The 22,827-nt window shown below is 54.2% G+C and overlaps 3 protein-coding genes across 4 annotated transcripts in view; 1 reads left to right on the top strand and 2 right to left on the bottom strand.

Moving 5' to 3' along the window:
* Nucleotides 1-5,350: 5,350 nt before the first annotated feature.
* PCGF1 (polycomb group ring finger 1) lies at nucleotides 5,351-7,643 on the bottom strand. Of its 2 annotated transcripts, XM_029232208.1 has the most exons (9): nucleotides 7,507-7,643; nucleotides 6,982-7,087; nucleotides 6,672-6,824; nucleotides 6,446-6,517; nucleotides 6,214-6,319; nucleotides 5,990-6,023; nucleotides 5,805-5,891; nucleotides 5,592-5,672; nucleotides 5,351-5,488 (listed from the first exon to the last, which is right to left on the bottom strand). In XM_029232208.1, exons 1-9 carry the CDS (start codon nucleotides 7,597-7,599, stop codon nucleotides 5,441-5,443), a joined length of 780 nt encoding a protein of 259 aa, XP_029088041.1. In that variant the 5' UTR covers nucleotides 7,600-7,643; the 3' UTR covers nucleotides 5,351-5,440. The 2 variants fall into 2 exon arrangements, with proteins under 2 accessions (XP_029088041.1, XP_029088040.1); XM_029232207.1 differs by lacking the exon at nucleotides 5,351-5,488 and having other exon boundaries at nucleotides 5,532-5,672; nucleotides 7,507-7,606.
* Nucleotides 7,644-13,559: 5,916 nt separating this feature from the next.
* Nucleotides 13,560-14,964, top strand: TLX2 (T cell leukemia homeobox 2). The gene is given in 4 exon segments (XM_029232756.1): nucleotides 13,560-13,959; nucleotides 14,407-14,465; nucleotides 14,467-14,645; nucleotides 14,748-14,964. Coding segments are annotated over 4 exon segments (855 nt in total).
* A 1,690-nt stretch (nucleotides 14,965-16,654) lies between these two features.
* DQX1 (DEAQ-box RNA dependent ATPase 1) overlaps nucleotides 16,655-22,827 on the bottom strand; it is a 7,497-nt gene continuing 1,324 nt past the window's right edge. The window contains exons 2-11 of the mRNA XM_029231703.1: nucleotides 22,305-22,498; nucleotides 21,512-21,896; nucleotides 20,926-21,159; nucleotides 20,735-20,834; nucleotides 20,471-20,629; nucleotides 20,202-20,393; nucleotides 18,220-18,339; nucleotides 17,854-18,044; nucleotides 17,331-17,521; nucleotides 16,655-17,110 (exon numbers count right to left, since the gene is read on the bottom strand). Of these exons, the coding sequence (XP_029087536.1) occupies nucleotides 16,954-17,110; nucleotides 17,331-17,521; nucleotides 17,854-18,044; nucleotides 18,220-18,339; nucleotides 20,202-20,393; nucleotides 20,471-20,629; nucleotides 20,735-20,834; nucleotides 20,926-21,159; nucleotides 21,512-21,896; nucleotides 22,305-22,498 (1,923 nt within the window). The 3' untranslated portion in view covers nucleotides 16,655-16,953. The remainder of the gene's footprint in view (nucleotides 17,111-17,330; nucleotides 17,522-17,853; nucleotides 18,045-18,219; nucleotides 18,340-20,201; nucleotides 20,394-20,470; nucleotides 20,630-20,734; nucleotides 20,835-20,925; nucleotides 21,160-21,511; nucleotides 21,897-22,304; nucleotides 22,499-22,827) is intronic.

The raw sequence follows: 22,827 nt of genomic DNA, 5'->3' as shown, positions 1-22,827 counted from the left end.
CCCAGATTCTGTACACCACAGACTCCCCGCCTAGCCGCAGCTCTGGCTCATAAACTCGTCGGCAATAAAATTGCTTTCCCTGGCCCCAACGGCTGGGGAGTTGCAAAATTCCGAAAAGGGAGAGCAGAACTGGCAGTGGTAGGATACCCAGTCTCACCTAGTAAGGACCTCTGTCTCCTGACCTGGCCCCCTCGTTCCGCCCCATCCCTGCGGAACGCTCTTAAAGAGGTCGGGCGGCTGGAAGTTATTAGCGCGGTGCTGGGGGCTGGGGGACTTGCAACTTGGAAGGACCTGGCCAGGCAGAGCGATTGTAACGGGGAATACCGGGGATGCCATGGGGAAGCAAGTGCAGGTGAGTGGACTCTGCCGGCTCTCTGGCTGGACCCAAGGCTGTCCCGCTAGGGCTCAGAGGCCCTGAGGAAGTCAAAACACGTGGAGAAGGGGCCGGAGACCTGGGCCTCAGGAGAGAGGACACAGCAAGCCAGAGCTAGTGTTACTGCCCAGGAGGGGTCTTTGCCAGTGAAGCCTGGGCTCCCCGGTTACTCTTTCCATCTACCAGTCGATCTGTCTGTCTTTGTTTTCTTATTAAGCTCCTGTAGTTGGAGTAGAGGTCCTTCAGCCTGGAGAGGCCCAGAAACCACCCAGCATCTACAACAGTGGAGGCGGCCACTGGTCACTGCCCAGGAGCATCAGGGTCACTCGCTATAGAAGAGTGACTTGAAGGGCAGACTTCATCTACCCAACCAGATCCTGGGACAGAACCCCTACCAACCCAGGGGCAAATTCTAAGACCTGGCATATTCATTCCTATTTTATCTGGGTTCTGTCTTTCTCACTTCTCTCCCACAGCTAGTCCTGGGCTTATACCACAGCCCTCCTTTGTAGGAAGAAGACAACTCTGGGATAGCACTGCTCACCAGTGGAGGCCCAACAGGGCAAGGGTTTTGTTCACGTATCACATCCCAGAGGCAGAGAAGCCCCACCACTCCTGAGGAACTCACCACTCCTAAGGAACTCGCTGCTATGATTTCTTCTATTTTTTTCGAACAGTGCCATGAAGAAGTGGACCAGCCCCTCCTGGACTGTCCATTACGTCACCTTCTCTGTAGACTTCTGTACCTCCCACCATTCGTGCAGTGATACTCTGAGTCCACCTGTCTATTCTCTGGGGCAAGTGGAGCCTGCAGTTGGGGTGCCCTGAACAGAGCTTGGGAGATCCAAGACACCTGGGTCAAAGACTCCTTGACAAGGACAGGAAAACACTTTGATAATGGGGGTCAGGGAACCTCATGTAACCTGAGGCAGTGACATAGCCCACACCCAACAAAGGGTATTCTTGGTAAAGGGCTCCCTCCTAAGTCACCCCCCATCCCCTAAGACTCACACAGACACTCACATAGTACCTTCATGGCAGCCTAAGCAATAAACTCAGCCCAGTGGGCCACTGTTGGATCGGAGAGCAGACAGTGGAAAGCTGAGATGCCAGGACCTTGTTAATTGGTTATTAATGGTGGCAGGTGGAGGAGGGCCAGGAGAGATCCTCTTAGCTGGAGGCCTCAGCCCTCTGAACCATCCTGGGGGTTTCCCTTAATCTGCAATTAAAGAAGGTCTCAGGAGGCTGCAGGAACTGCCTAGCCTATGTCCCAGGCCTGTCACCAAAAAGACACTCCAGCCTTCACTCATGCATCTTCTTATGTAGCTTTTATGTCATCTCTTCTGCTCTCAATTACTCCTGTGTGTCAGTGTGGGGCTTTCCTGAAGGGCCTTTGCTTTCCTCCCCTTCTGTCTCTCCAACATTTTCCCCCTTGCAACCGGGCTTAGGGATGGGGTTGGACAATGGGCTTGGGCAGTCCCCAGATGTGGGTTTGGGGGAGGAGAGGGAAGGAGAGACTAGTAAAGAGAAGAGACCACTTACAGCAGAGCCCAGCTAAGGTCATCTCAGCAGCCAGGGACTTGTCCAGACAATTGTGGGGCCACAGGAGGGGACTTTTCCCAGCAAAGCCCCTGGAACCTGAGCTGGGGAGAAACCAGATCCTCCGAGGGGGGTAGGAGGAAGGGAATGATTAATGAGGGAGATTAAGAGATTAAACCTGGGTTCTGGGCTGAGGAGCGGGGCGCTTAGCTGTCTCATAGGCTTCCCCCAACCCCAGCTTGGCAGTGCTGCTGCTTTCCAGTGCACCTCTTCCCACCATACCTCCCACCCCCATGGTCCAACCCTCTCTGACTTGGGTCCTCCCCAGAGCCATCCAAAGACGTGAGCCTACATTGCTGCCTGCCACCCCGCCTTCTGCAACAGACTCTCCCCATTGTCCCTTCAGACATTTGGGGGTCCTCTGCTCCCTCCTCTAGCAGAGATCCCCTCTTTCTCACTTTCCCTCCAGAAGGCACCTCCATTCCCACTTAAGGGTGCCTTCTCACCCACCCCCAACACCCCCTTTCAGAATTCCATTTCCTCATCACCCCCATCTTATTTCTCATTCCGTGACACTGCACCTCTGACCCGCCTTGCCCTCCTCAGCCTCTCAGCTTGCAGATTCCTCTACCCAGGCCTGCCCCGGATGTACCCCCTCTTCTTGGCATCCATATCTGCTCAATAAATGACCTTCAGTCCCCTGGATTTCCCACCCCACGCATTTCTCTGAATTCTGTGAGTGTAAAGGGGGGCGGAATCCCCAGAATAACCTCCTTGGGTTGGTGGACGGCCGAGGACAGTCCCAAGAGATGTGCTTGTCCTCCCCCCCCCCCCCAGGGGAAATCCCTTAACCAGAGTGAGAGGGAAGTGGGCATTTTAGAGAAGAAACTCCAGGCAGAGGAGCTGGGGTGGGGGAGTCCATACATCTCACACACTTCTGGGATGGTTTTCTCTTTCAGAAAACGTTAATGCAGATATAACCGATGCAGACATAAATTTTAGTTTTCTCACTTCTAGGGCCTCAGGTCTGTGAGTTCTTTTAGGCCTTTACACTGACTCACAAAAAGCTCTGTGCAATTGCCGCCAAGCGGGGAGTGTGCAGGCTGGGGTGCGGGAGCGGCGGGATGCTCAGACACTCCCCCACACCCCTACACTGGTGTACCCCTTGGGACTCATTGTTCCACGGAAGTCCCTTTTCCCTAACTCCTCACCCCCGCCCACCCCCAAGTCCTGGGAGAGACTGGCCAGGCTGAGAGAGACGGGTCCTCCTCTGTGCCAAAGGCCAGAGCAAATCTTGGTGCCCCCTCCCTCAGGTGAGTGTGGACCACGAAAGGGGTTTGGTGAGAAAGGGCATGAGGGGCAAGGGCGAGCTTGGCCCTGCAGGTGAGGACCGACGCCTCCACCCGGGCGCCCCGCGAGGTCCCGGGCTCCTGAGGGCGGGCTGCGTGCTGGGAAGGCCCTGCGGCCGCTTCTCTGAGCACAGCGCCGGCGTTCTAGGTCACCAAGCCCAAGAGAACCGTGGGCTTGATTTGCCCGCTGTGGCGCAGATCGAGACCCGAGTGACCCCGAGGGTCAGGATCTGCGTGGGGCAGGCCAGGGAGGGAAGTAATGGACCCACAGATGGAGGGAGAACGGCGCGGTTGCCCGCAGCTGGTCTGCATCAGCCACTTCGGGAGACGCACGGCAGGGGCAGCTACCGCCACCACTGCCACCCCGGCTGACAGACAAAACAAAAGGCCCCACTGAGCTGGGGACGAGGAGGGGAGCCGCGCCAACCCAGATCCAGGCCTGAGCGCCTTCTGCTGCTCCTTGGCCGCTAGCCATGTGTCGTCAAAGGCCTCATCCCAAGGCTTGGTTCTCAGGTCTCCCGTCTCCAGCAGCCTTATCTTCTGACTGGGCCTGCTAGATGTCAAGCTGCCGCCAAGCCCCTGCAGGACTACTCTGTAGGGGCGTTTCCATTCTCCTTACCTCCATACCGCCCCCCGCCCCGCCCCCGGAAATGCCCTGAGGACAGTCTAAGTGCTGCGTGCTTGAGTGGGCCTGGGAGTACCCAAGCTTAAATTTAGGGAGAAGAGAATGGGGAACGCTGGGCTAGATATAATTCATCAAAAACCTCCAGATATATGCTGGTATAGAGGCAGGCCAAAGACACTGAAAAAAGCCCTGATTCTGGCTGAGGGAAGGTTTTCTGGAGGAGGTGACACTTAGGCTTTCAAGGGCAGCTGGTGGGGGCGGTGGGGGGGGGGGGGCGGTTGGCGCGTTCCAGGCCTGAGGCCTGAAACATGTGAGGCTCGGGAATCTTGGAGATGGTGCCAGGAAGGAACTGGGCCTGGGCCAGTGGCCCTGCAGTGTCCCTACCCTGGTCCCTGCTGCCTGCCCAGAGTTCACCAAGGGTTCTGCCTTGCTGTCTGCAGTCTCTCCACATGTGCCTTTCTCTTGGCCTACAGGCTTCATCCATGGGGAGGGAAGCCCACGCCTACTGTGCCCTGGGAGAGAGCTCAGGTTTTTGCCCCTGAGTCTCTGGCTCTTTTAGCCAGTTCAGGCCACCTTCACTATGGCCTCCCCTGAGCCCTCTGCCACCCAATCTCCATCTGGGGAAGCTCAGACACCTTCAGCCCTCACAAGCTATACCCAATGAGCCCCTTGAATTCATGGAGTCAGACTTTGGCCAGCGCCAGATTTAGACTTTAAAATTAGGTTTAACATTTATGCTGCCTATGCCATCCAGTTTGTCCCAGATTCCACAGCAGCCCATTAGCTTCCTTCAGGAGCTCCTTGCTTTGGCCTCCAGTCCCCTCCTCTGTTACTGTCTGGCTCAAACAGACAAGAAATGCTTGCTGAATTACTCAGTGGAGTTCTCGCCTTATTGCTTCCCTCTTGTTCCTAAAAAGTGCCTCTTCTGAGCACCAGTTCCCTCTTTTCAACTACCCTCTCCACACCCTGGCTTCACCTAGCCCAGGTACCTAAAGGCCCACTGAATCTCATATGGACAGCGAGGTTTCCAGCTGTGACTATCCCCATGTGTTCTTGCATCCCACTTTTTTTAAGGCTCCTCCCATAGTGCAATTCTTTGTATTTTCTTTCAAATATCACTCTTCTTCAGTCCTGCAGTGGCCACTGTCAAACCCTAGCCCCATTCTCACCACTATTGAATTAGGATACCTCCAACTCAGGCCTGCATTATATGTGGCAACATTCAAGGACGGTGAGAGCTCCCCTTCCCTTCACCAAAAAGAGCTGGTATGAATGACCTGGTTTCACTTAGGTCACCTTCAGAGTTCTACATATGTAGGGTCCTCTACTGCTTTCCTTTGGCAATTCACTGAGGGAACACCAACATAGAGAGGCCCTCCTTCTTGATGAAACTCAAGAGGGAAGCAGGACACAAGACAAAGCATGAGTGTGTGGCAGGAAAAAAAGGAAAAAGATGCTTTTTTTAAAGTTTTTATTTCAAAAAATAAAGCCAAGGTTAATTTCACATAAATATCTGGGGAGGGAAGGGCAGAGGGATAGGTGGGGGCTTGGCCCCTACCTCCTCTTCTCTTTCACACTGTATTGTAAAAGCAAAGGGGATGGCTAAGGAGAGAACAAAGGGAAGAAGCAGTCAGTGGGAACATTCTTACCCAAGAGGCCCCCTCAGTCTGCCCCTGCCCTGGAGACTGCCTTGGCACTGGCTCACCTTGCCGAACCAGCGGGAGAGCCATATCTGCTTCATGGTCATGTGATCAGGGAGAACTTCATTGTCAAAAAGGAGCTGCACCTAGAAGGGAGATAGGGGCACAGTTTCAAGAAGTATCCTCTTGCACAGGTCAAGAACTACCCTGGTCTACCCTATACTCTGTTCCTCCTTTCTTAGCCGCCCTCCCAAAAAAACTTACTATGGGATACTCACATGTTGGGGATTTAGCATCAAGCGGTGACAGAGCACCCTCCGGAGATGGCGAACTTCAGCTCTAACAGAACATCGGACATATTTGTTCTGGGGGTGGGGAGGGAAAGGAAGAGAACAGGCGTGTGAGGGAAGGGCCATGGGGAGGTGAGTCTCCTTAAAGAGGCCCTCCCCTCAGCCCCGCTCACCTGCAGGATGCTTTTATTCTTGTCTTTGCCAGAACTGGCGGGGGGGGGGGGGGGAACAGACACAGGTTAGGGAGCTCTATCTTTCCCCTGTCCCTTGCCCAGACCATGATATACTCTCTTCAAGTGAACAGACACTCCCTTACTGCTCGCCCTCTCCCTGAGCCCCTCCCTGCCTCTGGGTCATTGTCACTGTCACTTCAGATAGCCCATGACCTGTCCTTCACCTCAGCCGCTCCAGGCATAGGCTCAGCTGCTCATCATAGCGATAGTAGTGGGCTTTTGAGTGGTCGAAGCTGCTGAAGGGGAGGCCAAGGTTGCTCAGGGCTGGCTCTGAGAAAGACAGAGTAATGAGGAGAGTGGCACATGTTCCATACGCCTTTTTCCCCGGGGAGCAAAACTGGGCAGGAGGAATGCTCTGGGGGTTTTACCTTACCCTCCTGTTACCAAGAGACATACCTTCCCCGCTGGGCTGGGTGACCCGGTCCAAGCCTCGGGACTGGTAGAATTCTCGGATCCGTTTCTCTTCACCTAGAAGGGATTGGAGTACAGGAAGTAAAATATAAGCCCTCCCTCATTCTTTGTCCCTCTAGCTGTCAACCTCTTTACCAAAGCCCTTGTCATCTCAAGCTGTCACCCAGCATCAGTCCTCTAGAGGCCCCTCAAAGTCAGGTTGGTTACTCACTGTCTTGCAAGCCTGGCACTAGCTTGTACACGATGTCCTGCATGACCCGGTCCAGTTTGAGGTTGAGCAGTGGCTGTGTCTCGTGGATCTTGATGTTGCACATGGGGCAGTACTTGCTGGTTTGGAGGTACTTCACAATACAACTCTTGCAGACTGCAAGAAGAGAAAAGCAAACTCTCGGGCCCTCTGGAAATCGGGCTCATGGGCTGGGTGGGTCGCCTGGGTGGTTGGGGCAAGCAGCCTAGAGGCTGGCAGCCGGCTTAGTGGGAAGTGGGGCCTGGAAGAAACAGCCAGGGTCCTGGGCACTCACACGTATGAAGACACTCTGTTATGGTGGTGGCATCCACGAAGTACCCTGCGCACAGGCAACAGACGATGTGCTCATTCAAGTCTTTGATCTTTACTCGGACCTCCTCCTGCGGACACACCCTCCGTCAACGATCACTCTCCCAACCCCAACCCGTGCGCCTTCACAACTTGGAAGTCGCCTCTCATCAGACCCCGCGGCCAACACCGCACCCTGCGCCGTCAGCCGATTAGCTCCCGGGGATTGACACTCCCCCTCCGCCCAGCAGAGGGCTCCGCGCACAGCGGGGTCTCCCTCCAAGCCAACTCGCCCCACCTTCCTTTCCCAGGGGAGACTACAAAGAGTGAGCGGCACAATGCGCAGGCGTCCTAGCCTGGAGTTTGGCAACCCGACCGCAATCGCGCAGGCGCATTGGGCACCCTGTCTCTGCGCAGGCGCACTGGCGCCCGGCCAGCCACCGCCCGTCCTGTAGCCGGCCGCAGTTCGCACCGCTAGCCGACCACAGTGGTAACCTTGCCGCCCCTGCACCTCGTTCCGTAGCGGGTCCATCTTGTACACTGACTGGAGCTGGTTCCGAAGCCTCATCGCGATCGCAATCTGGCCCCCCTGAGGAGACGCCATCTTAAAGGCTGATCCCGGCCGGCCACTTCCGGTGCCGCCTGCGGGGCGGGACTTGTCGCCTCGCAACGAAGGCTTAGGTCTTTTCGGATTCGCTGACCCTCTGTAAGGCCCCGCCCATGTCCCTTTCTCGCCGTGTGCTCACCTGAGCCCCACTGGCCCCTCCCCCTCCTCAATCTGTAATTAGGGAGTCGGGGGGTGCCTGGGAAGGGGTCCTATCTCTTTGAGCTCCTGTAGTAATCATCATAATAGGCCCGACATGACCTCGGGACTAACTTTTGGAGCCTGCAAAAGACGGCCGCCTTCAACTCCCAAAGGCCCGGCGGTCTCCTCCCGCCACCGCTCAGGGTCGTCGATCTCCTGTGATGATGTCCCTGCTAAAGAAGCCCCTCCAGGGCCCTCTACTTGTGTCGCCCTCCGCGGCTGACGCGTCCGCATTACGGAGCTTCATCCCGATGGTGGGCCTGGTCCCGGCTTCACAACGGGGGTTTCTCGGAGCTTTGCGGAATCTCGTAGAGGGTGGAGGGGAAGGAGGGACCCCCCAGGGACTTGGTAGTGATCGTACCCCCGCCCCCACACTCTCCCCTGCCGCCGAGGATGGGGGAGCAGGCCCTGCTTAATGATGATGATTCAATCATCGGCGCCTGCGGAGGCCTGGGACAGACTAATGCAGAGCAGATGCCCAAGAAGGAGGGGAGGACGGCTAGGACGCTACCACACATGGACACGCTGAGGCAGCGAACTCCTGCGGTAGCATAGGCCCAGTCCCGTACTTGGGGAGGACGCAGGGGCCCTAGAGCTGGTACACCGACGTCCATAGGTACTTTTTAAAAAGTGGGATTAAAAAAAACAAAATAAAGATAAAATTACTGTGGAGTATTAACATCAGGTGCAATTGGAGACTCAAGAAGGGAGAGATACCAGTGGAGACCCCGAAAGACTTTCTGGAGGAATTGGGTCTTTGTGTGGGCACAATTTAGAGATTGGGGGTGGGGGTGGGGAAAGGAGTGTGGTGGAAATAGAAAAGAAAGGCAAAGTCGGGGGGGTCGTGAACGGAGAGGGACTGGACTGAGGCCCAGGTGTAGATCTGAGAGTAGTGATAGAAGAAGCAGATGCCTTGCGGAGTTGGGACTTTAGCCTGAGGGCAATAGGGAGCTAAAAGACGTTTTGGAAGAGAGTGAATTATCCTATGAAAGAAACATATTTGTTCATTTATCTTCAGAGTGAATTAGTGGTAAGGAGTTATGAGATTGGTGATATTTTAATCAACTACTTCTCGCTACAGCCACTGCTTACCTCTCTGTTCCAAGACGCCATTATCTCTTCTCTGGATGATTGCAGTGGCTTTTTGCCTGCTTTCCTTGCTTGTACCTTTACCCCTCTTTAGCCTATTCTAAACATAGCAGCTCACAGTGATTCCAGTAAAACATGAATAAAAAAAGGATACGTGGGGGCTTCCCTGGTGGCGCGGTGGTTGAGGGTCCGCCTGCCGATGCAGGGGACACGGGTTCGTGCCCTGGTCCGGGAAGTTCCCACATGCCGCGGGGCGGCTGGGCCCGTGGGCCATGGCCGCTGAGCCTGCGCGTCCGGAGCCTGTGCTCTGCAACGGGAGAGGCAACGGCAGTGAGAGGCCTGCGTACCGGGGGGGAAAAAAAAAAAAGGATACATGGAAAGTTTTTTTGAGTTGATGGATGTTTATTATCTTGATTGTGTTGATGGTTTCATGTGTGTATACATGTCAGTGTATCAAATTGTACACTTTAAATATGTACATTTTATTGTATGTCAGTTTTGCCTTAAGAAAGTTGCTTAAAATAAAATTTAAAAATGAGGTTTCTTACTTTTCTGTTTAAAACCTTCCAATAGCTTCTCTTTTCAATTAGAATAAAAGTCCAAGTCTTACAATGGCCTTCAAGCCTTGCATGGTCTTTCGCAGTCCCTCAGTCTCTCAAGACACACTGGACCCCCTCACCGTTTGTTCCACAGATACACCAGGATATACTCTCGTGTCCCCAACTTGAAATGCTCAGATATCCAAATGGCCCTTTTCTTCCTTCAGGTCTTTACTCCATGAGGTCTTCTGTGATCAATCCAGATAAATCATAATCCCCCACTCTTACACTTCTTCTTCCTCCTTCCTTGCTTTAGTTTTCTTCTTAGCATTGTTATTATTAAGTTTATTGTATATATTTCCTTTTCACCTGCCTCCCCCACTAGAATGTAAGGTGCTCAATGGCAGGAATTTTTGTTGTATTTACAACTATATTTCGTGGTGGTGATGATGGCCTAGACTAGGCTTTTATCTGTGGAAATGGAAAGGAAGGACTGTGTATGAAACATTTCAAAGAAAAGAATAATAGGAGGAAGTGAATAAGGAGCTTGAGGGGAAGAATTTCCTCCAGGCTGTTGGACTTAAGGTGGCTAGAGTGAAGGCAGGTGGAGCTTGCCAGAAAACTAGAATGGTGGGGTGGAACACAGCAAGTGTCAGAACCAGGGACTGGGGTCTCAGAGTTTTCTGGGTAGCTGTAATAGATGGAACTATTGGAATGGATGAAACCTGAGCAGAGGTAGAGATGGGTAAAGCTGAAGTCTGAGCTCTGAAGAATGCTCACAGTCTTTGGTGGAAGAAGAAAAGTCGGTGGAGGAAAAACATAAGCAGTGACTGTGAATGTCCAAAGATGTAGAATAATATGATATTATGGAAGCCAAAAGAATGGACATTTCAAGAAAAAGTTGATGGTCAACAAAGTAAAACATGTCAGAGGAGTCCTGGATAACAGACACTGGACACGGGAGCTCTCTGAGAAAGGGTCCATGTAGTGAAGCCAGCTTGCGGTGGGTTAAAAGAATAAATAATGGGGAAATGGAGGCAATGGGTATGGGCAGTAAAAGGGAAAAAGAAACACATAATTTCTCTTGAGAAGTTGGGCAAAGACTTTGTCCAGATAGTAGAGACCTAAGACAGTTGGGGGTAGGAAGGACTAAATTGATAAGAAAAATGACGATACAGGAGTGGGGACATGGCACCAACAGCAGGACGGAAGACAAGATTCAGGAGGATGGGCTGGGAATGTGGCCTCTCCCTTTGAAGCTGCAGGTTTGAAGGCCTGAACAGAAACTAGCAGGAACCATCTTGCTAGAGAATCAGGGAACTAGCAAGGTAGAGGCAAGCCGAGAAATTCCTAGGACTGTGGCTGACAGAATTTTTTTTTTTTTAATCCCCAGAAGATGTGTATATACTACCAGGTTTGTGACCATTCTCCTCCAAGGATCAGTTGGGTAATCTCTGGGTGGCTGTGCCATCTGTGCTGACCTCAAAAGGCAGGATAAAAAAAAAAAAAAAAAAAAAAGGCAGGATGTAGAGTAAGCAGGTATACAGGTCTGCACAATGCTACCTTTTTCACCTGCATTGATTCACTCATTGATTCATTCAAGAAGGATTTATTCCGCTTGATTGGAGACACACTAGTGCTCACTGTCTCCTGAGGCCCACCCTTAGAGTGGGAAAGGGGACTGACAAACTCCTAACCTGCAGGCCAGTCCCCTTGAGAGACTTTATTTACTTTACTGTCTCCCTAGGCTCTCTGTTCTCATCCAGGGAAATCCAGCCCATTGCTATCTCTGAAGGGTTTGCCTGAACAGTGGAGGTTTCATGCTCTCTAGTAGCCCCAACCCCTCTACTGCTGAGAAAAGATGCTTGGAGTTCTGTGAAGGCTTAGGGGAGGCGGTGATATCTGTTTCCTTCACCAAGACAAAAACAGCTGCCAAAGTAGCAGTACCCGCCCCCGCACCCCCCCCCCCGCCCCCAGCCCCCGCAACCCTTTTAGAAGGGATTGTTGGCAGGGTGGGGGAATAGCTGGAGAAATGGATGATGGAGGTGGACAAGACTGGGGGAGGATGTCACATATTATTGATGCCCACTGCCTCCCTCCCCCATCGTTCACCCCCTTCAGATTGAGGTTTTCTGAGAACACTGAGGGGCTGGTGGCTTTGTGTGAGGAGAAAGCCTACTCCCTTCTTTCTCTTCCTTATATTCCTGCCCAGATGCCCAAATATCATTCCTGGTTCCCTGGAGAGAAAAGACCCCTTACCGTGCCCTAATCGCCAGGCTGCCAGCCCATCTGCTAGGGAGAAAGGAGGGGCAGAGTTTTCCCCAGGAGATCCTGGAGAATCAACTGGAAGATCCGTGCTCCCAGGGAGACCCATCTACTAGACTTAGAAGGCATTTCGGCTCACACGGGTAACTGGCAGCCTGTAGGGGAGCACCGGAGTGGGCTGCAGCGGAGGGGCTAGAGCTGGCACAGTGGGGTGGGGTACTTTGGCCACCACGTGCCGAGGCAGGCCAAGCTACTCATCGTGCCCACCCTCCGAGGGATGGTAAGAACATCCCCCTCCAGGCGCCCAGTCTCACCGGCTCAGAGGCGCCAGGAACCAGCCCCCCCCAACCCCGGGGTCCGGGGCGGGCCGGGGAAGGTAATGTAATTCCGACCCAGCTAACCCGATTATGGCGGCCTGCACCGGGCTGGGTGGCGGCAGGGGCGGGTCTAAGGCACAGGGGCCCGGCCGGCCCCGGGTCCCATCCCGGGGAAGGATGCAGAGTTCACACGCTCCCAGCTCCTGCGTCCTCGGCAAGAGGTCACAAGGTCACCGAGCGGCTTCTGTCTTTCCCCACCTCCCTTCTCTGACACGCTCCAGGCACAGTTTCCTGGGCTTGGGTGGAGTGAAGCAGCTTTGCGAAATGAGGCGGTTAGGATCCTCCGAAGACTTCTGTGAGGTCCCAAGTGTCGCCTGTGGCGATTTCGTCCTCCCGCCTTTGCGGGGGTGGGAGGGAGTGTGTGAGAATAGACTTCCTAGGCGCAGAGTGGAGGGGCAGAGTCCCGCGTTGGTGGTTCCCTGTTGGGGGCAGAACGCCAGCCCCAAGTCCCCACCGACCTGAGTTGGCTCGGGTGGAGCCACGGGTCCGCTTTACACCGATTTCAGAAAATCGAAATTCTAAGAAACACTGGGCACCCATTACGGGCGCTCCCGAATGCAGCTAGGGCCCCTATGGGAGAGGCCGGGAGGAGCACCAGGATCACTGGCCCAGAGTAGTTGTTCCCCGCCCTAGCCCACCGGACGCCCTGCCACCGCCTTCCCACACCTGTCCTCTTCCCGGGCCTCCAACTCGCCGGCCCCGTTCCCCAGCCGCTTCCCATCTCAGCCAGAAAGCCACAACGAGATTTGGTCTTCGAGAGCGTTTAGGCGGGGGCCACAACGAATTCGGGAGTCGTCAGGCAGGACCCATCGGGAGGCGAAGAGTGGGGGCTGTGGGAGGAGGCACCTGCAAGGAAGCCGGTGAGGCCGAGGAAACCCCAAAGGCGGAGGCCAGCGAGGATGGAGTTGCCTTGCGCATCTCGGCTGACTCAGCGCGTAGTGGCCCAAGCACCGGCCCCTCCCGTGCAAGCTCATAACACCCTCGCCACCTTCCCCCCTCCAACACCCCCACCATTCCCGCCGGCCAGTCTTCCCCGCGCTCAGAGCAAACAGGCGTCTCTTCCCCTTTAACAGGCCCGGCCCCGCCCCTGCCCTACCCCCAGCCCCCACTGCCCACCCGAGGCTGATCTGTCAGTCACTGCCCCAGCCCGAGCCGGCCAACCCTCTCCACCCCGGACTCGGGCAGAGGCCCTGGCAGTCCAGCGTCCATCTGCTCTTCAGAGTCAGCAAGGGCGCTCCTGGGGCCCCAGTGGGTCGCGCTCCCCCGGGATGCGAGTCCCTGCGCCGACGCCCGGCAGAGGCCGGCACGGGCGCGGTTACTCCCCGTACACAGGGATGAAGATGTCCTGGGGGCCCCGGCGCCTCTCCACGGCCAGCCCCGCTGGCCCCTGAGGCCACCGCCCCAAACGCTCCGCTGCTGGGCTCCCAGAGCTGTTTGGGGCGCCCTCCCCAACTGCCAAGCCTCCTGCGGTCCTCATTGACGCGGACCCATGGAGCCGGCGGTGTTGGCCTCGCACAACCTCCCGCACCACGAGCCAATCAGCTTCGGAATCGATCAGATCCTGAGCTGCCCGGAACCCCCCGGGAGCGGCCTAGGCCCGGGTCGAGCGGGCCAGGGCCATGGGGAGAGTGTGGCGTTCTCGGGTGGATTTCACGGAGCCTCAAGCTACGGCCCCGCGGGCTCGCTGGCCCCGCTACCAGGCAGCTCTGGTGTGGGCCCGGGCGGCGTGATCCGCGTCCCGGCGCACCGCCCGCTGCCAGTGCAGCCGCCCGCTGGAGGCGCGCCTGCTGTTCCTGGACCCTCGGGTTTGGGCGGCGCCGGGGGCCTAGCGGGACTCACCTTCCCTTGGATGGACAGCGGCCGCCGCTATGCCAAGGACCGGCTCACTGGTGAGGTTGCCCGATCCCTCCAGCGTCGTGCCCCACACTGACCCGGTATCCTCATCTTTGATCCTTCTGCTCCAACTCAAGGTCCCCTTTCATACCCTCCGCCCCTAATCCCAGGGGATCCTCCCTCAATTTGTATCTCTTGGTCCCGCTGCTGAGAGGCGATGGGGAGGTAGCTGCCGTCGATGCCCGCGCCCTCCTCTGCAGTTCACTGTCCACACCGCGGGAAGGGCAGGGTGAAGTTACGGGGGACGTCTCTCCCTCACCCAAGTGGGAGGGCCATTTCCGAGGCCTTTTCTTGTCTAGAAGCCTCTACTGGTGCGGGGTCGAGCTTGGGGCACCGTAGGGACCGGGCGCGGGAGCTCTGCAGCATTGGCAGCCGCGCTCTCTTCTCAGTGACACCTCGGGCCGCCCCGAAAACCCTGCCTTGCTCTTTCTTCCTCCCTGTAGCGGCGCTCTCGCCCTTCTCCGGGACGCGCCGTATAGGTCACCCCTACCAAAACCGGACCCCCCCCAAAGCGGAAGAAGCCGCGCACGTCCTTCTCCCGCTCGCAGGTGCTGGAGCTGGAGCGACGCTTCCTGCGCCAGAAGTACCTGGCCTCGGCCGAGAGGGCGGCGCTGGCCAAGGCCCTGCGCATGACCGACGCGCAGGTCAAGACGTGGTTCCAGAACCGGCGCACCAAGTGGCGGTGAGGCGCGGGGCGGGCGAGGGACCGGGCCGGGCCAAGTGGCGGTGAGGCGTGGGGCGGGCGAGGGCCGGCCTCGCTGACCCCGCGTCTCCGCCCGCCCAGGCGCCAGACGGCAGAGGAGCGCGAGGCAGAGCGGCACCGTGCGGGCCGACTGCTTCTGCACCTCCAGCAGGACGCACTGCCGCGGCCGCTACGGCCGCCGCTGCCCCCGGACCCGCTCTGCCTGCACAACTCGTCGCTCTTCGCGCTGCAGAACCTGCAGCCCTGGGCCGAGGACAACAAGGTGGCTTCCGTGTCCGGGCTCGCCTCAGTGGTGTGAGCGACGCCTGCCCGACCGGCCGAGTGCTCTTTTCCGGACTGAGGCGCCGCGTGGAGCCCCGGGCCCGGGGCCTTGGAGCGCACGGCCGCCCACCCCGTGGTTCCGTAGCAGTGGAGCGTGTGAGGAGGAGGTGGCCTTGAGGCTATCGTCAAGGGCTCCTCGGCCACTGCCGGCTCCCAGGCCAGCGTTGTGCTGTTGCCCTGCGCGCTTAATCGTGACCTTTCCCGCCATTTTTCACTTAGACTGTTGCACCGCGGCTGGGACCCGAGGCGCTGAGGGGGCGGGACCTGCAGTATGAGAGCCAATGAGATGCGGGGAGGGGGGCGGGCTGGCCAATGGCTGCTCTCTTGAGGGACTCCGGATTCTTCCGTGGGTGTGTTGGAGCTGGGGTTGTGTGTGGCTGGAGTAGGTTTACAGGCCCGGCTGGAATCAGGAGGCTGCAGCCCGCACGGGCTGGGTCTGTAGCAAAGGTGTGAAGGAAGGAAGGAAGACGTCAAGGACAGAGGAGTAATGGAGGAGGTGCTGGAAAGCGAGTCCGACTGACCGCGACAGGAACCAGAGGGTTATCTACGCTGGGCGTCTCATCCTTCAACTGTAAAATAATCGCTAAGGACTTTGAGGCCATGTTGTCTGTGTGTTTAACCGGCTGACTACGTCCTCTCTCTTGAGCCTTACAAGTGGGTGGCAGGCGAGACGGATACTTACACACTCAATGGAAGAGAAAATCTGGGAACACTAATCTGGCTCTGGTGTCCCTCGGGGACAGAGAGGGAAGAGGAGGAAGCACTGGACAAAGTTAATGGGCCCAATGGAGTTAGGGTGAGCAGAATTTGGCAAATAATTAGGAAGTGATAGGCCTAAAAATAATCAAAGGTAATTCCCAGGTTGGAAATGTAAAGGATCAAGAAATCAATGGTGTTGTGGATGATGAAAGGGAAATTGGGAAGATAGAACCAAGATTAACTCTGCAGGCAAAACTAAATGCTAGACCTAGAGAGAATAAATTCTGGAAAAATGCCTTTTGGGGGAGGTCAGTAGACATCCACATAGAGGTAGGAAATAGGTGGAATGATGAGAACAGACAGAATCTCCAAGGGAGGAAACTGAGGCAAAAAGCAAAGTTCTAAGGATTAAAGGTTCCTTTCCGTCAATTTCTATAAATACATTTACAATGTGCAAGATGATTGGGGATATCAAAATTAATAGTCCAAAGGAAGAAAAGGGAACGTAGTACCCAGCTGAAAAGAGAAAAGCATGATGTCCTTGAAGTTGTTAGAAAAACTTGTGAGTGGGCCAGGGGCTGCTGGGAAGCTTGTTGGTGGAAAGTTAAGAGTTTGGGTATGGCTGCAGTAGCCTTGAGGTTTAAGAAGAGCAGGATTTAAGTTGTATGAGAACAAAAGGGAAGACTTTGTCTAATTCTTATAGCACAGCCTTTCTTTCTCCCCTGGAGGCAAGAGCAGTGTGATAGAGGGAGGTAAGCTTTAGGCAGGGTTACAGGCCAACTGTAGTCAAACTACTCATGTTCCATGTTAGTGACACCTAGGTTAGTCATAGTACAAGTCTTGACTAGAGGTGGGAACCAGGCAAGAGGATGTCACTGTTGGAGTTGACTCTTATTCTTTCATACTAACTCATCTCTAACTCACAGATATTGCAGATGCCGCAGAACCAAACTCAAATTTGACACCATATAAAAAGAACTTTTATAGACCAAAAGGGAACACAAGGATGGGTTTGGCATTAAGTTGGGTATATGAAAGGCATGTTAGTTCCTCTCCAATAAATAGAAGAAAGCTAAGGAAAGGGTCCTACTCTGTTTAGACTGTGGCTTACCCAATTCGCTCCACTCCCAGCCCACCATTTCTTGGAACTCAGGTTCCAGTATTTGATCCTTAACTTTGGGCTTCTAAATCTGGCTGGCTGCCTAGGTGCTAGCCTGAAGGAAGATCTAATGTGATGAGATGAGCTCAGCTTCACTCCGCAGGCAGGTCACTGCAGGACACAGGCATCTCCAAGCTCTTGGGTGGAGGAAGATTCACTCCCTGTTGAAGAATCTGCCATTTCTTCCCTCAGCTGGTTCAGGAAGTCTCTGCTCTCACTAGGGGGCAAGTTACTCAGGAAGTATGGAGGGGCCAATTCCACCAGCCTGACAGAGACAGTTATAATTAGATGATTTCTGTATCCTCTTTTATAATGCATGTTGTTAAACTTCTTACTACCCCTTCCACAAACCCTGTCTCCTCAAATCATATATTAATACAAACCACTAAGACCCCCTCCTCTTCTTAGGGTCTCTAAATCCCTAGCTTTAATTTTGGCCCCAGGAAGAGGAATGGGTAGTGTAAGAGGGTTGTCAGGGAACTCACATCTGTGGTTGAATCTCAGAAACAATGGAAAGGCAGTTGTCTTTGGAAATGGAGAAATTGTGGTAAAGCACCCAGGGCGGGGGTCTGGCAGGAGCCCTGCGGCTTCTGTAGCAGCAGTATGGGGAGAGCTGGGCCACATGCTTATGGGTTAGGAGCAGGTAATTTCCAGTTCCATCTGTGTCTCGGGCCACCTCATTGAAAGACAAAGATATTGAAGGAATAAGTGAGAGTGAAGTGTCAGTAGAAGAAAGAAAAGGGGGTTGAGAAAGAATTATTAGCAAGGGTGGTGACAGTATTAAAAGTAAAGCATACCTCTAGGTGTTATAGCCCTACCATACTACGATACTGTATGGCACCTCCATAGCCCCTTGTATCCAAAACCTCAAAGGAAAAGTTTCTCCTGGTTCTAAAGAATCCTTTGTATGGCCACCTGGACCCCAATTTCAGAGGTGACATACACCAATCTTTGCTTCCTCTACGTTTTGCTCCTTTTATGACCCTCACCCCAACTCTTTCCCCTAACCTTAAGGAAGTATCCTGACACCAGTGCTTTCTGAAGGTCTCTGCGATTCTGCTCAGAGCCAAAGGCTGGTTGAGACAAGGGAAGTTCAATCCGTTGCATGAGTTCTAGGAGTTCTCCCCGAAGTTTATGGGCTTGGCACAATGCTGCCCAGTTTAGACCCCGAGCCTGGCACCAAGCCTTGTCTGCTCCACCTAGGAATAGAAAGGGACCAGCTATAGCTAAAGCCCTTGAGACCCCCGAAAGAACTCAACCCTTGGCCAAAGGGCTTCCTTTTCCTGGGAATAGAGATCTGTCAGCTGGTTGCACACCACTTCCTCTCTTTGGAAAATCTGGATTCTGTAAGAGGATGCAGATTGGACCACTCACTCTGTATAAAGGCTTCATACACCTGGATCAGAGAGCTGTGATCACCATCCACGTGTTCTAGCGCCCGACGCAGGGCAGCTTCTTCTGCACAGAGTGGAGGACGAGTAAACCCAGGGGCAGCTGGAGGCAGAAGAGAGGAAGTTCATTTTGGGGAATGAGAAAGGACAGCAGTGCACCGAAGAGGTAGAAGTGTCACTTTGGGAACTTTATTCAAAAGACTTCTAGAGACTATGCAGTTTATTAGACACTGAAGATAAATAAATGAAAAACAGTCTCTGCCCTCAAGAACCTTGGGAGAGATCAACAAGTAAGCAAACTTGATAAGCCCAATAGGTGTGCAGGCCAGTATCTGAAGTTTGAGTAGGAATTAGTTCAGTGGAGAAAGGGCAGAGGGAGTATTCTAGACCACGGGGATAGCATGTTTGGAGAACTGCAAGCACCTAGTATATGAGTGGAGGGGATGGCATGTGTGGCAGGGTGGCAGATTAAGCCGGAGCGGTAGGTATGGGCTAGGTTAAGAGAGGCTGGATGTGCTATGCAAATGAGTTTACATTCTGTTTGGAAGGTAGAGAATAGCTGATGAAGAGTTTTTAAAAGTCCGCGTGTTTGGAAGAAGTTCACATGATTAGTTAGGAGGCTACTAAAGGAATCCAGCTGAGTAGTGATGAGGTGACACTGGCACTGACTGTGAGTATGGAGACGAACAGGTAAATTTTTTAAAAATTAGGAAAAGTGAAAAATAATAATGAAAAAACCTGGAGAAAGTTTAGTCTAGAATGATGATAGTGGAGCTGCAGAGATGACTGTATGATTTTGTGGTGGTGGTGGTTGGTGGTGGTGGTGGTGGTGGTGGTGGTGAGGGGGTAGTTTAAAAAAGTGCTCAGGCTTGGGCTTCCCTGGTGGCACAGTGGTTAAGAATCTGCCTGCCAATGCAGGGGACATGGGTTCAAGCCCTGGTCTGGGAAGATCCCACATGCCGGGGAGCAGCTAAGCCCGTGTGCCACAGCTACTAAGCCTGTGCTCTAGGGCCCGCGAGCCACAACTACTGAGCCCACGTGCCTAGAGCCCATGCTCCGCAACAAAAGAAGCCACCGCAATGAGAAGCCCACGCACCGCGACGAAGCCCGTGCGCAGCAACGAAGACCTGACACAGCCAATAAATAAATAAGTAAAATAAATTTATTAAAAAAAAAGTGCTCAGGCTCAACAAAAACGACAACAAAAGTGCTTGAGTTCAGTTCTGGGTTGAAGTATTATGGACAATTCTGATAGAAACGTCCATCAGGAGTTAGATATATAAATCCAAGATTCAGAAGAATGATATTGTGGCATTTCAGACGACGGGGGTGAATGAACTTGCTCAGAGTTCAGGGAATGGGAAGACAAGAGGGGCAAGGACAGAACCCTGAGGTCCAACTTAACAGTGGAGGAGCAGAGGAGGAAGCAGAGGAGGAAGAGCTCAAGAGATTAGGGAGTGGCCAGAGGGGTAGGGTGAAAACCACAAGGAGCGGGTCACAGAGGCTTAGGGAGGGGCAATTTTAAGGTGGGAATGGTTGGTGTTGTAAGTGTCAAAAGAAAGTCATGAACAGGGGCTCAAAAGTGTTCATTGGGTTAGGTCTCTAGGAGGACACTGGTGAGCTGAAGGCTGTGTCAGTGTTGTGGTGGGCCTGAAGCTGGAATGCAGCAGGCGAGGAATACCCTAGACTGAACAGGATAGAGATTATTCTGTATAGCCGAAGGGGAGTGTAGGGTTGAGGAAGAGGGGTGCAGTTTTAGTAATACCAGGTAGGAGAGATTTAAGCATATTGAGGGGCAAGAACCAACAGAGAGATCAGAGAGGGATAAGTGATGAAGCCTAGTTCCTTAGGCACTGTGAGCGCTGGGAGCTAGAGGAAAGTGGAATGGGCTGGTTTTAGAAGCACCAGAACACCAAAGGGAAGGCTGAAGTGGCCATAAGAGCCAGAGAGAGAAGCGATTTATACCAGTGAGCATGGCGGCCAGGGTGAGCATCTCATCCACACAGTCAAACTCGCACGAGGCCAGCAGGGCTTTGGCCAGATCAGGGGCCAGGGGAAATTCTGATAGGATGACTCCCAGGTCTGACAGGTCCCCATTATCATCCAGGGCTGCCAGATAGTCTAAATCTTCCAGGGCCTGCATCAGTGCTTCTGGAGCTGCAGAGGGATCAAGGCTTACAGGGCAGGGCGTCTCAGAGCCTGGACAGCAGGACTTGGGCAGGAGGGGTGCTCACCAGGCCGGTCCAGGAAGTGACACTCCCCTGGCTCTGCAATCTGTCTCCTCTTTAGTAGTAATATCAGGGGGCTCAGATTCTCCTCACACACCCTGGGTTGGGGCAGCGGGGGAGCCTCTCGTTCTAGGAAGGACTTAGGATACAGGCAGAGGCAGGATCCTGAGGGGAGAAAGACCTGGGAAAGAAGACCACTGTAGATTTCTCAGGGCTCATGGGTTGGTGACTCTTTTCGTGTTTGATTTCATTGAGGGCAAAGGCTCTTACCTGGTAGGATCCCTGTTGCCCGCAGTCGTCTTGCCTCTGCCTGACACTTGCTGATTGGTCTCAACACTTGGGATTCTGCTCGGATCTGAGGATTGTAAACCTGTCACCACCCCCCAACCAAGGCCAAGACAGATGAGAGAGGGCTATTTCTATCTTTAGCCCCCACGTCCCCTCACCTCTCTTTCACTCACACTTCGAAGCTCCAGTCCTGAGTCAATGACATGTCGGATGGAAGGGAGGGAGAAGGAGAAGTCGGCCAGCCAGTGAGTGACCACAACCTTTCGGGCACCCGATTCTATGTCCTCATACACAGCCTGAACAGCTTGTCCACAGCCTGGGTGAAGGGGCAGCACCCGTGGTGGAGGCCCTTGGTTCACCAAGGACCCCCCATCCCTGGACAAGGACTCACAGCACAGGGAAATTTCCTGAGGAAAGGGGTGGGGTATTAGGGTAGTTCTCACCTTTGTGGGTCACAGACCCCTTTGAAAAACTGATGAAACACTATGGCCCTTCACTCTGAAAAAATGCACATACTCATAAAGTTGGGGTGTTATAATTTCAGGAGCTCACTGAACCACAAATCCCTGCATTGTATGGAATCAAAAAGAGGGTGGTAGACCATTTTACCCTGAAACCCCAGAGTTTCTCCTCAGGACTCCAATGGAGAGTAAGTACTAGAACTCCAATGTTCCTAACAAGCATTGCTCACATTCCCCCCCGGGACAGGAAGGGACAGACATGAGACATGAGTACCTCCTTTTGCATCCCATGTTTTACCTCCTCACTGGGCAGGTACACTAGCACATCTCCTGGAGCCTCCTTCTGACACAATTCAAGCACAGCTTGGCAGGCAGCTTCCACTCTATCAGTAGGGACAGTGTCCCTGTAGACGGGAGTGGAACACCTGCCAGTCTCTCCAAGTACATGTACAACAGGAGGATTGCCCCAGAAGGCCTGGAGCTTAGGTTCGAGGGCTGGGTCAGTAACTACAACCACTCTGGGGTCCCCTGGAAGGTTTCCCAGCCTGGCATCTCGCAGGAGCCCCTGGAGCAAATCTGAGGCCACTGACCGCTCCTGAGCCTCATCCAGCACCAGCACACCCCACGCTCCAGTGCCCCGGGTCGAGGCCACCTCCTGCAGAAGCAGCCTGTCCCAGCAGAACCTGTTGACATTGGCAGTGGGCAGAGGAGTCAGTGTAGACAATGACCAGCCCCAGAAGTCCAGAGGAGCTTCTCCCCAGGGGGCCTAGATTCTGATAGTAAAGATCAGAAGACGACCCTGTGACTGACTTCCTGAGCCCATGGACCTTTACCTGTGACCCACAACCCCACTGGGGACACTGTTCACAAGCTGTACTCCAGTTAGGAAAGTGAGACTTTCATGATGAGGGTGAGGTTGAATGTCTGAGGTCCCTGGCTGGGGTTAAAGGGCTGAATTCAGCAGTTGCATCATGCATGATTTAAAGGGTGAGCTAGGCTGAGGGAGGGAATGGTGAGATATCAGAAGACTGGGCTTGTTTCTACTGGATGAGGGGAAGGAGATCTGGGGTCAGGCCTGCAGGGGGCCACACCTGAGCAGGGTGTCAGGCCCAGTGCAGTCCTCTTGGGGGATGCTGTATCCAACCTCATGACCCAGGGTCAGGTCCATTTCATCAGCAACTTGCAGGGCCAAGCTCAGGGCTGCCAGAGGGTAGGGCTGAGTCACAGTTACCCGGCCCTTCTGGAAACCCCTGGCCAGCACAAACTCTGCACACCACTGTGGGATCTGGGGTAAGGGTAGGGAAGGACAATCAGTCAGCAAGATATAGAACTCCAGTCAAAAGTGCTGGGGGAGCTGTGGCCAGTTTAATCTCTTATTTGGGGAGTCCCCTGGTCCTTCACCAGCTACCCTGGGGCCAGCCTGTCTCCTTTTACCCACCTCCCTTATTACTCCACACAGCTCCACCCTGCCCCCCACCCCCCTCCCCGGGGAGCTGTGGCCAGTTTAATCTCTTATTTGGGGAGTCCCCTGGTCCTTCACCAGCTACCCTGGGGCCAGCCTGTCTCCTTTTACCCACCTCCCTTATTACTCCACACAGCTCCACCCTGCCCCCC

Source organism: Monodon monoceros, unplaced genomic scaffold (assembly GCF_005190385.1).
Source record: "Monodon monoceros isolate NGI ecotype Baffin Bay Population unplaced genomic scaffold, NGI_Narwhal_1 Super_Scaffold_19, whole genome shotgun sequence".
NCBI lineage: Eukaryota > Metazoa > Chordata > Mammalia > Artiodactyla > Monodontidae > Monodon > Monodon monoceros.
The sequence above is the reverse complement of the archived record's forward strand: the minus strand, read 5'-3'. Positions and strand labels throughout refer to the sequence as shown.

Bases quoted from the DNA above. Each gene is read 5' to 3' on its own strand.
- PCGF1 (XM_029232207.1), bottom strand. From the start codon at position 7,599: ATGGCGTCTCCTCAGGGGGGCCAGATTGCGATCGCGATGAGGCTTCGG. The intron at 6,320-6,445 runs GTATGTCTCTTG...TGTCTTTCTCAG, and splicing joins CACCCAGCCCAGCGGGGAAG to AGCCAGCCCTGAGCAACCTT. The intron at 6,024-6,213 runs GTGAAGGACAGG...CCCCCCCGCCAG, and splicing joins CTATGCCTGGAGCGGCTGAG to TTCTGGCAAAGACAAGAATA.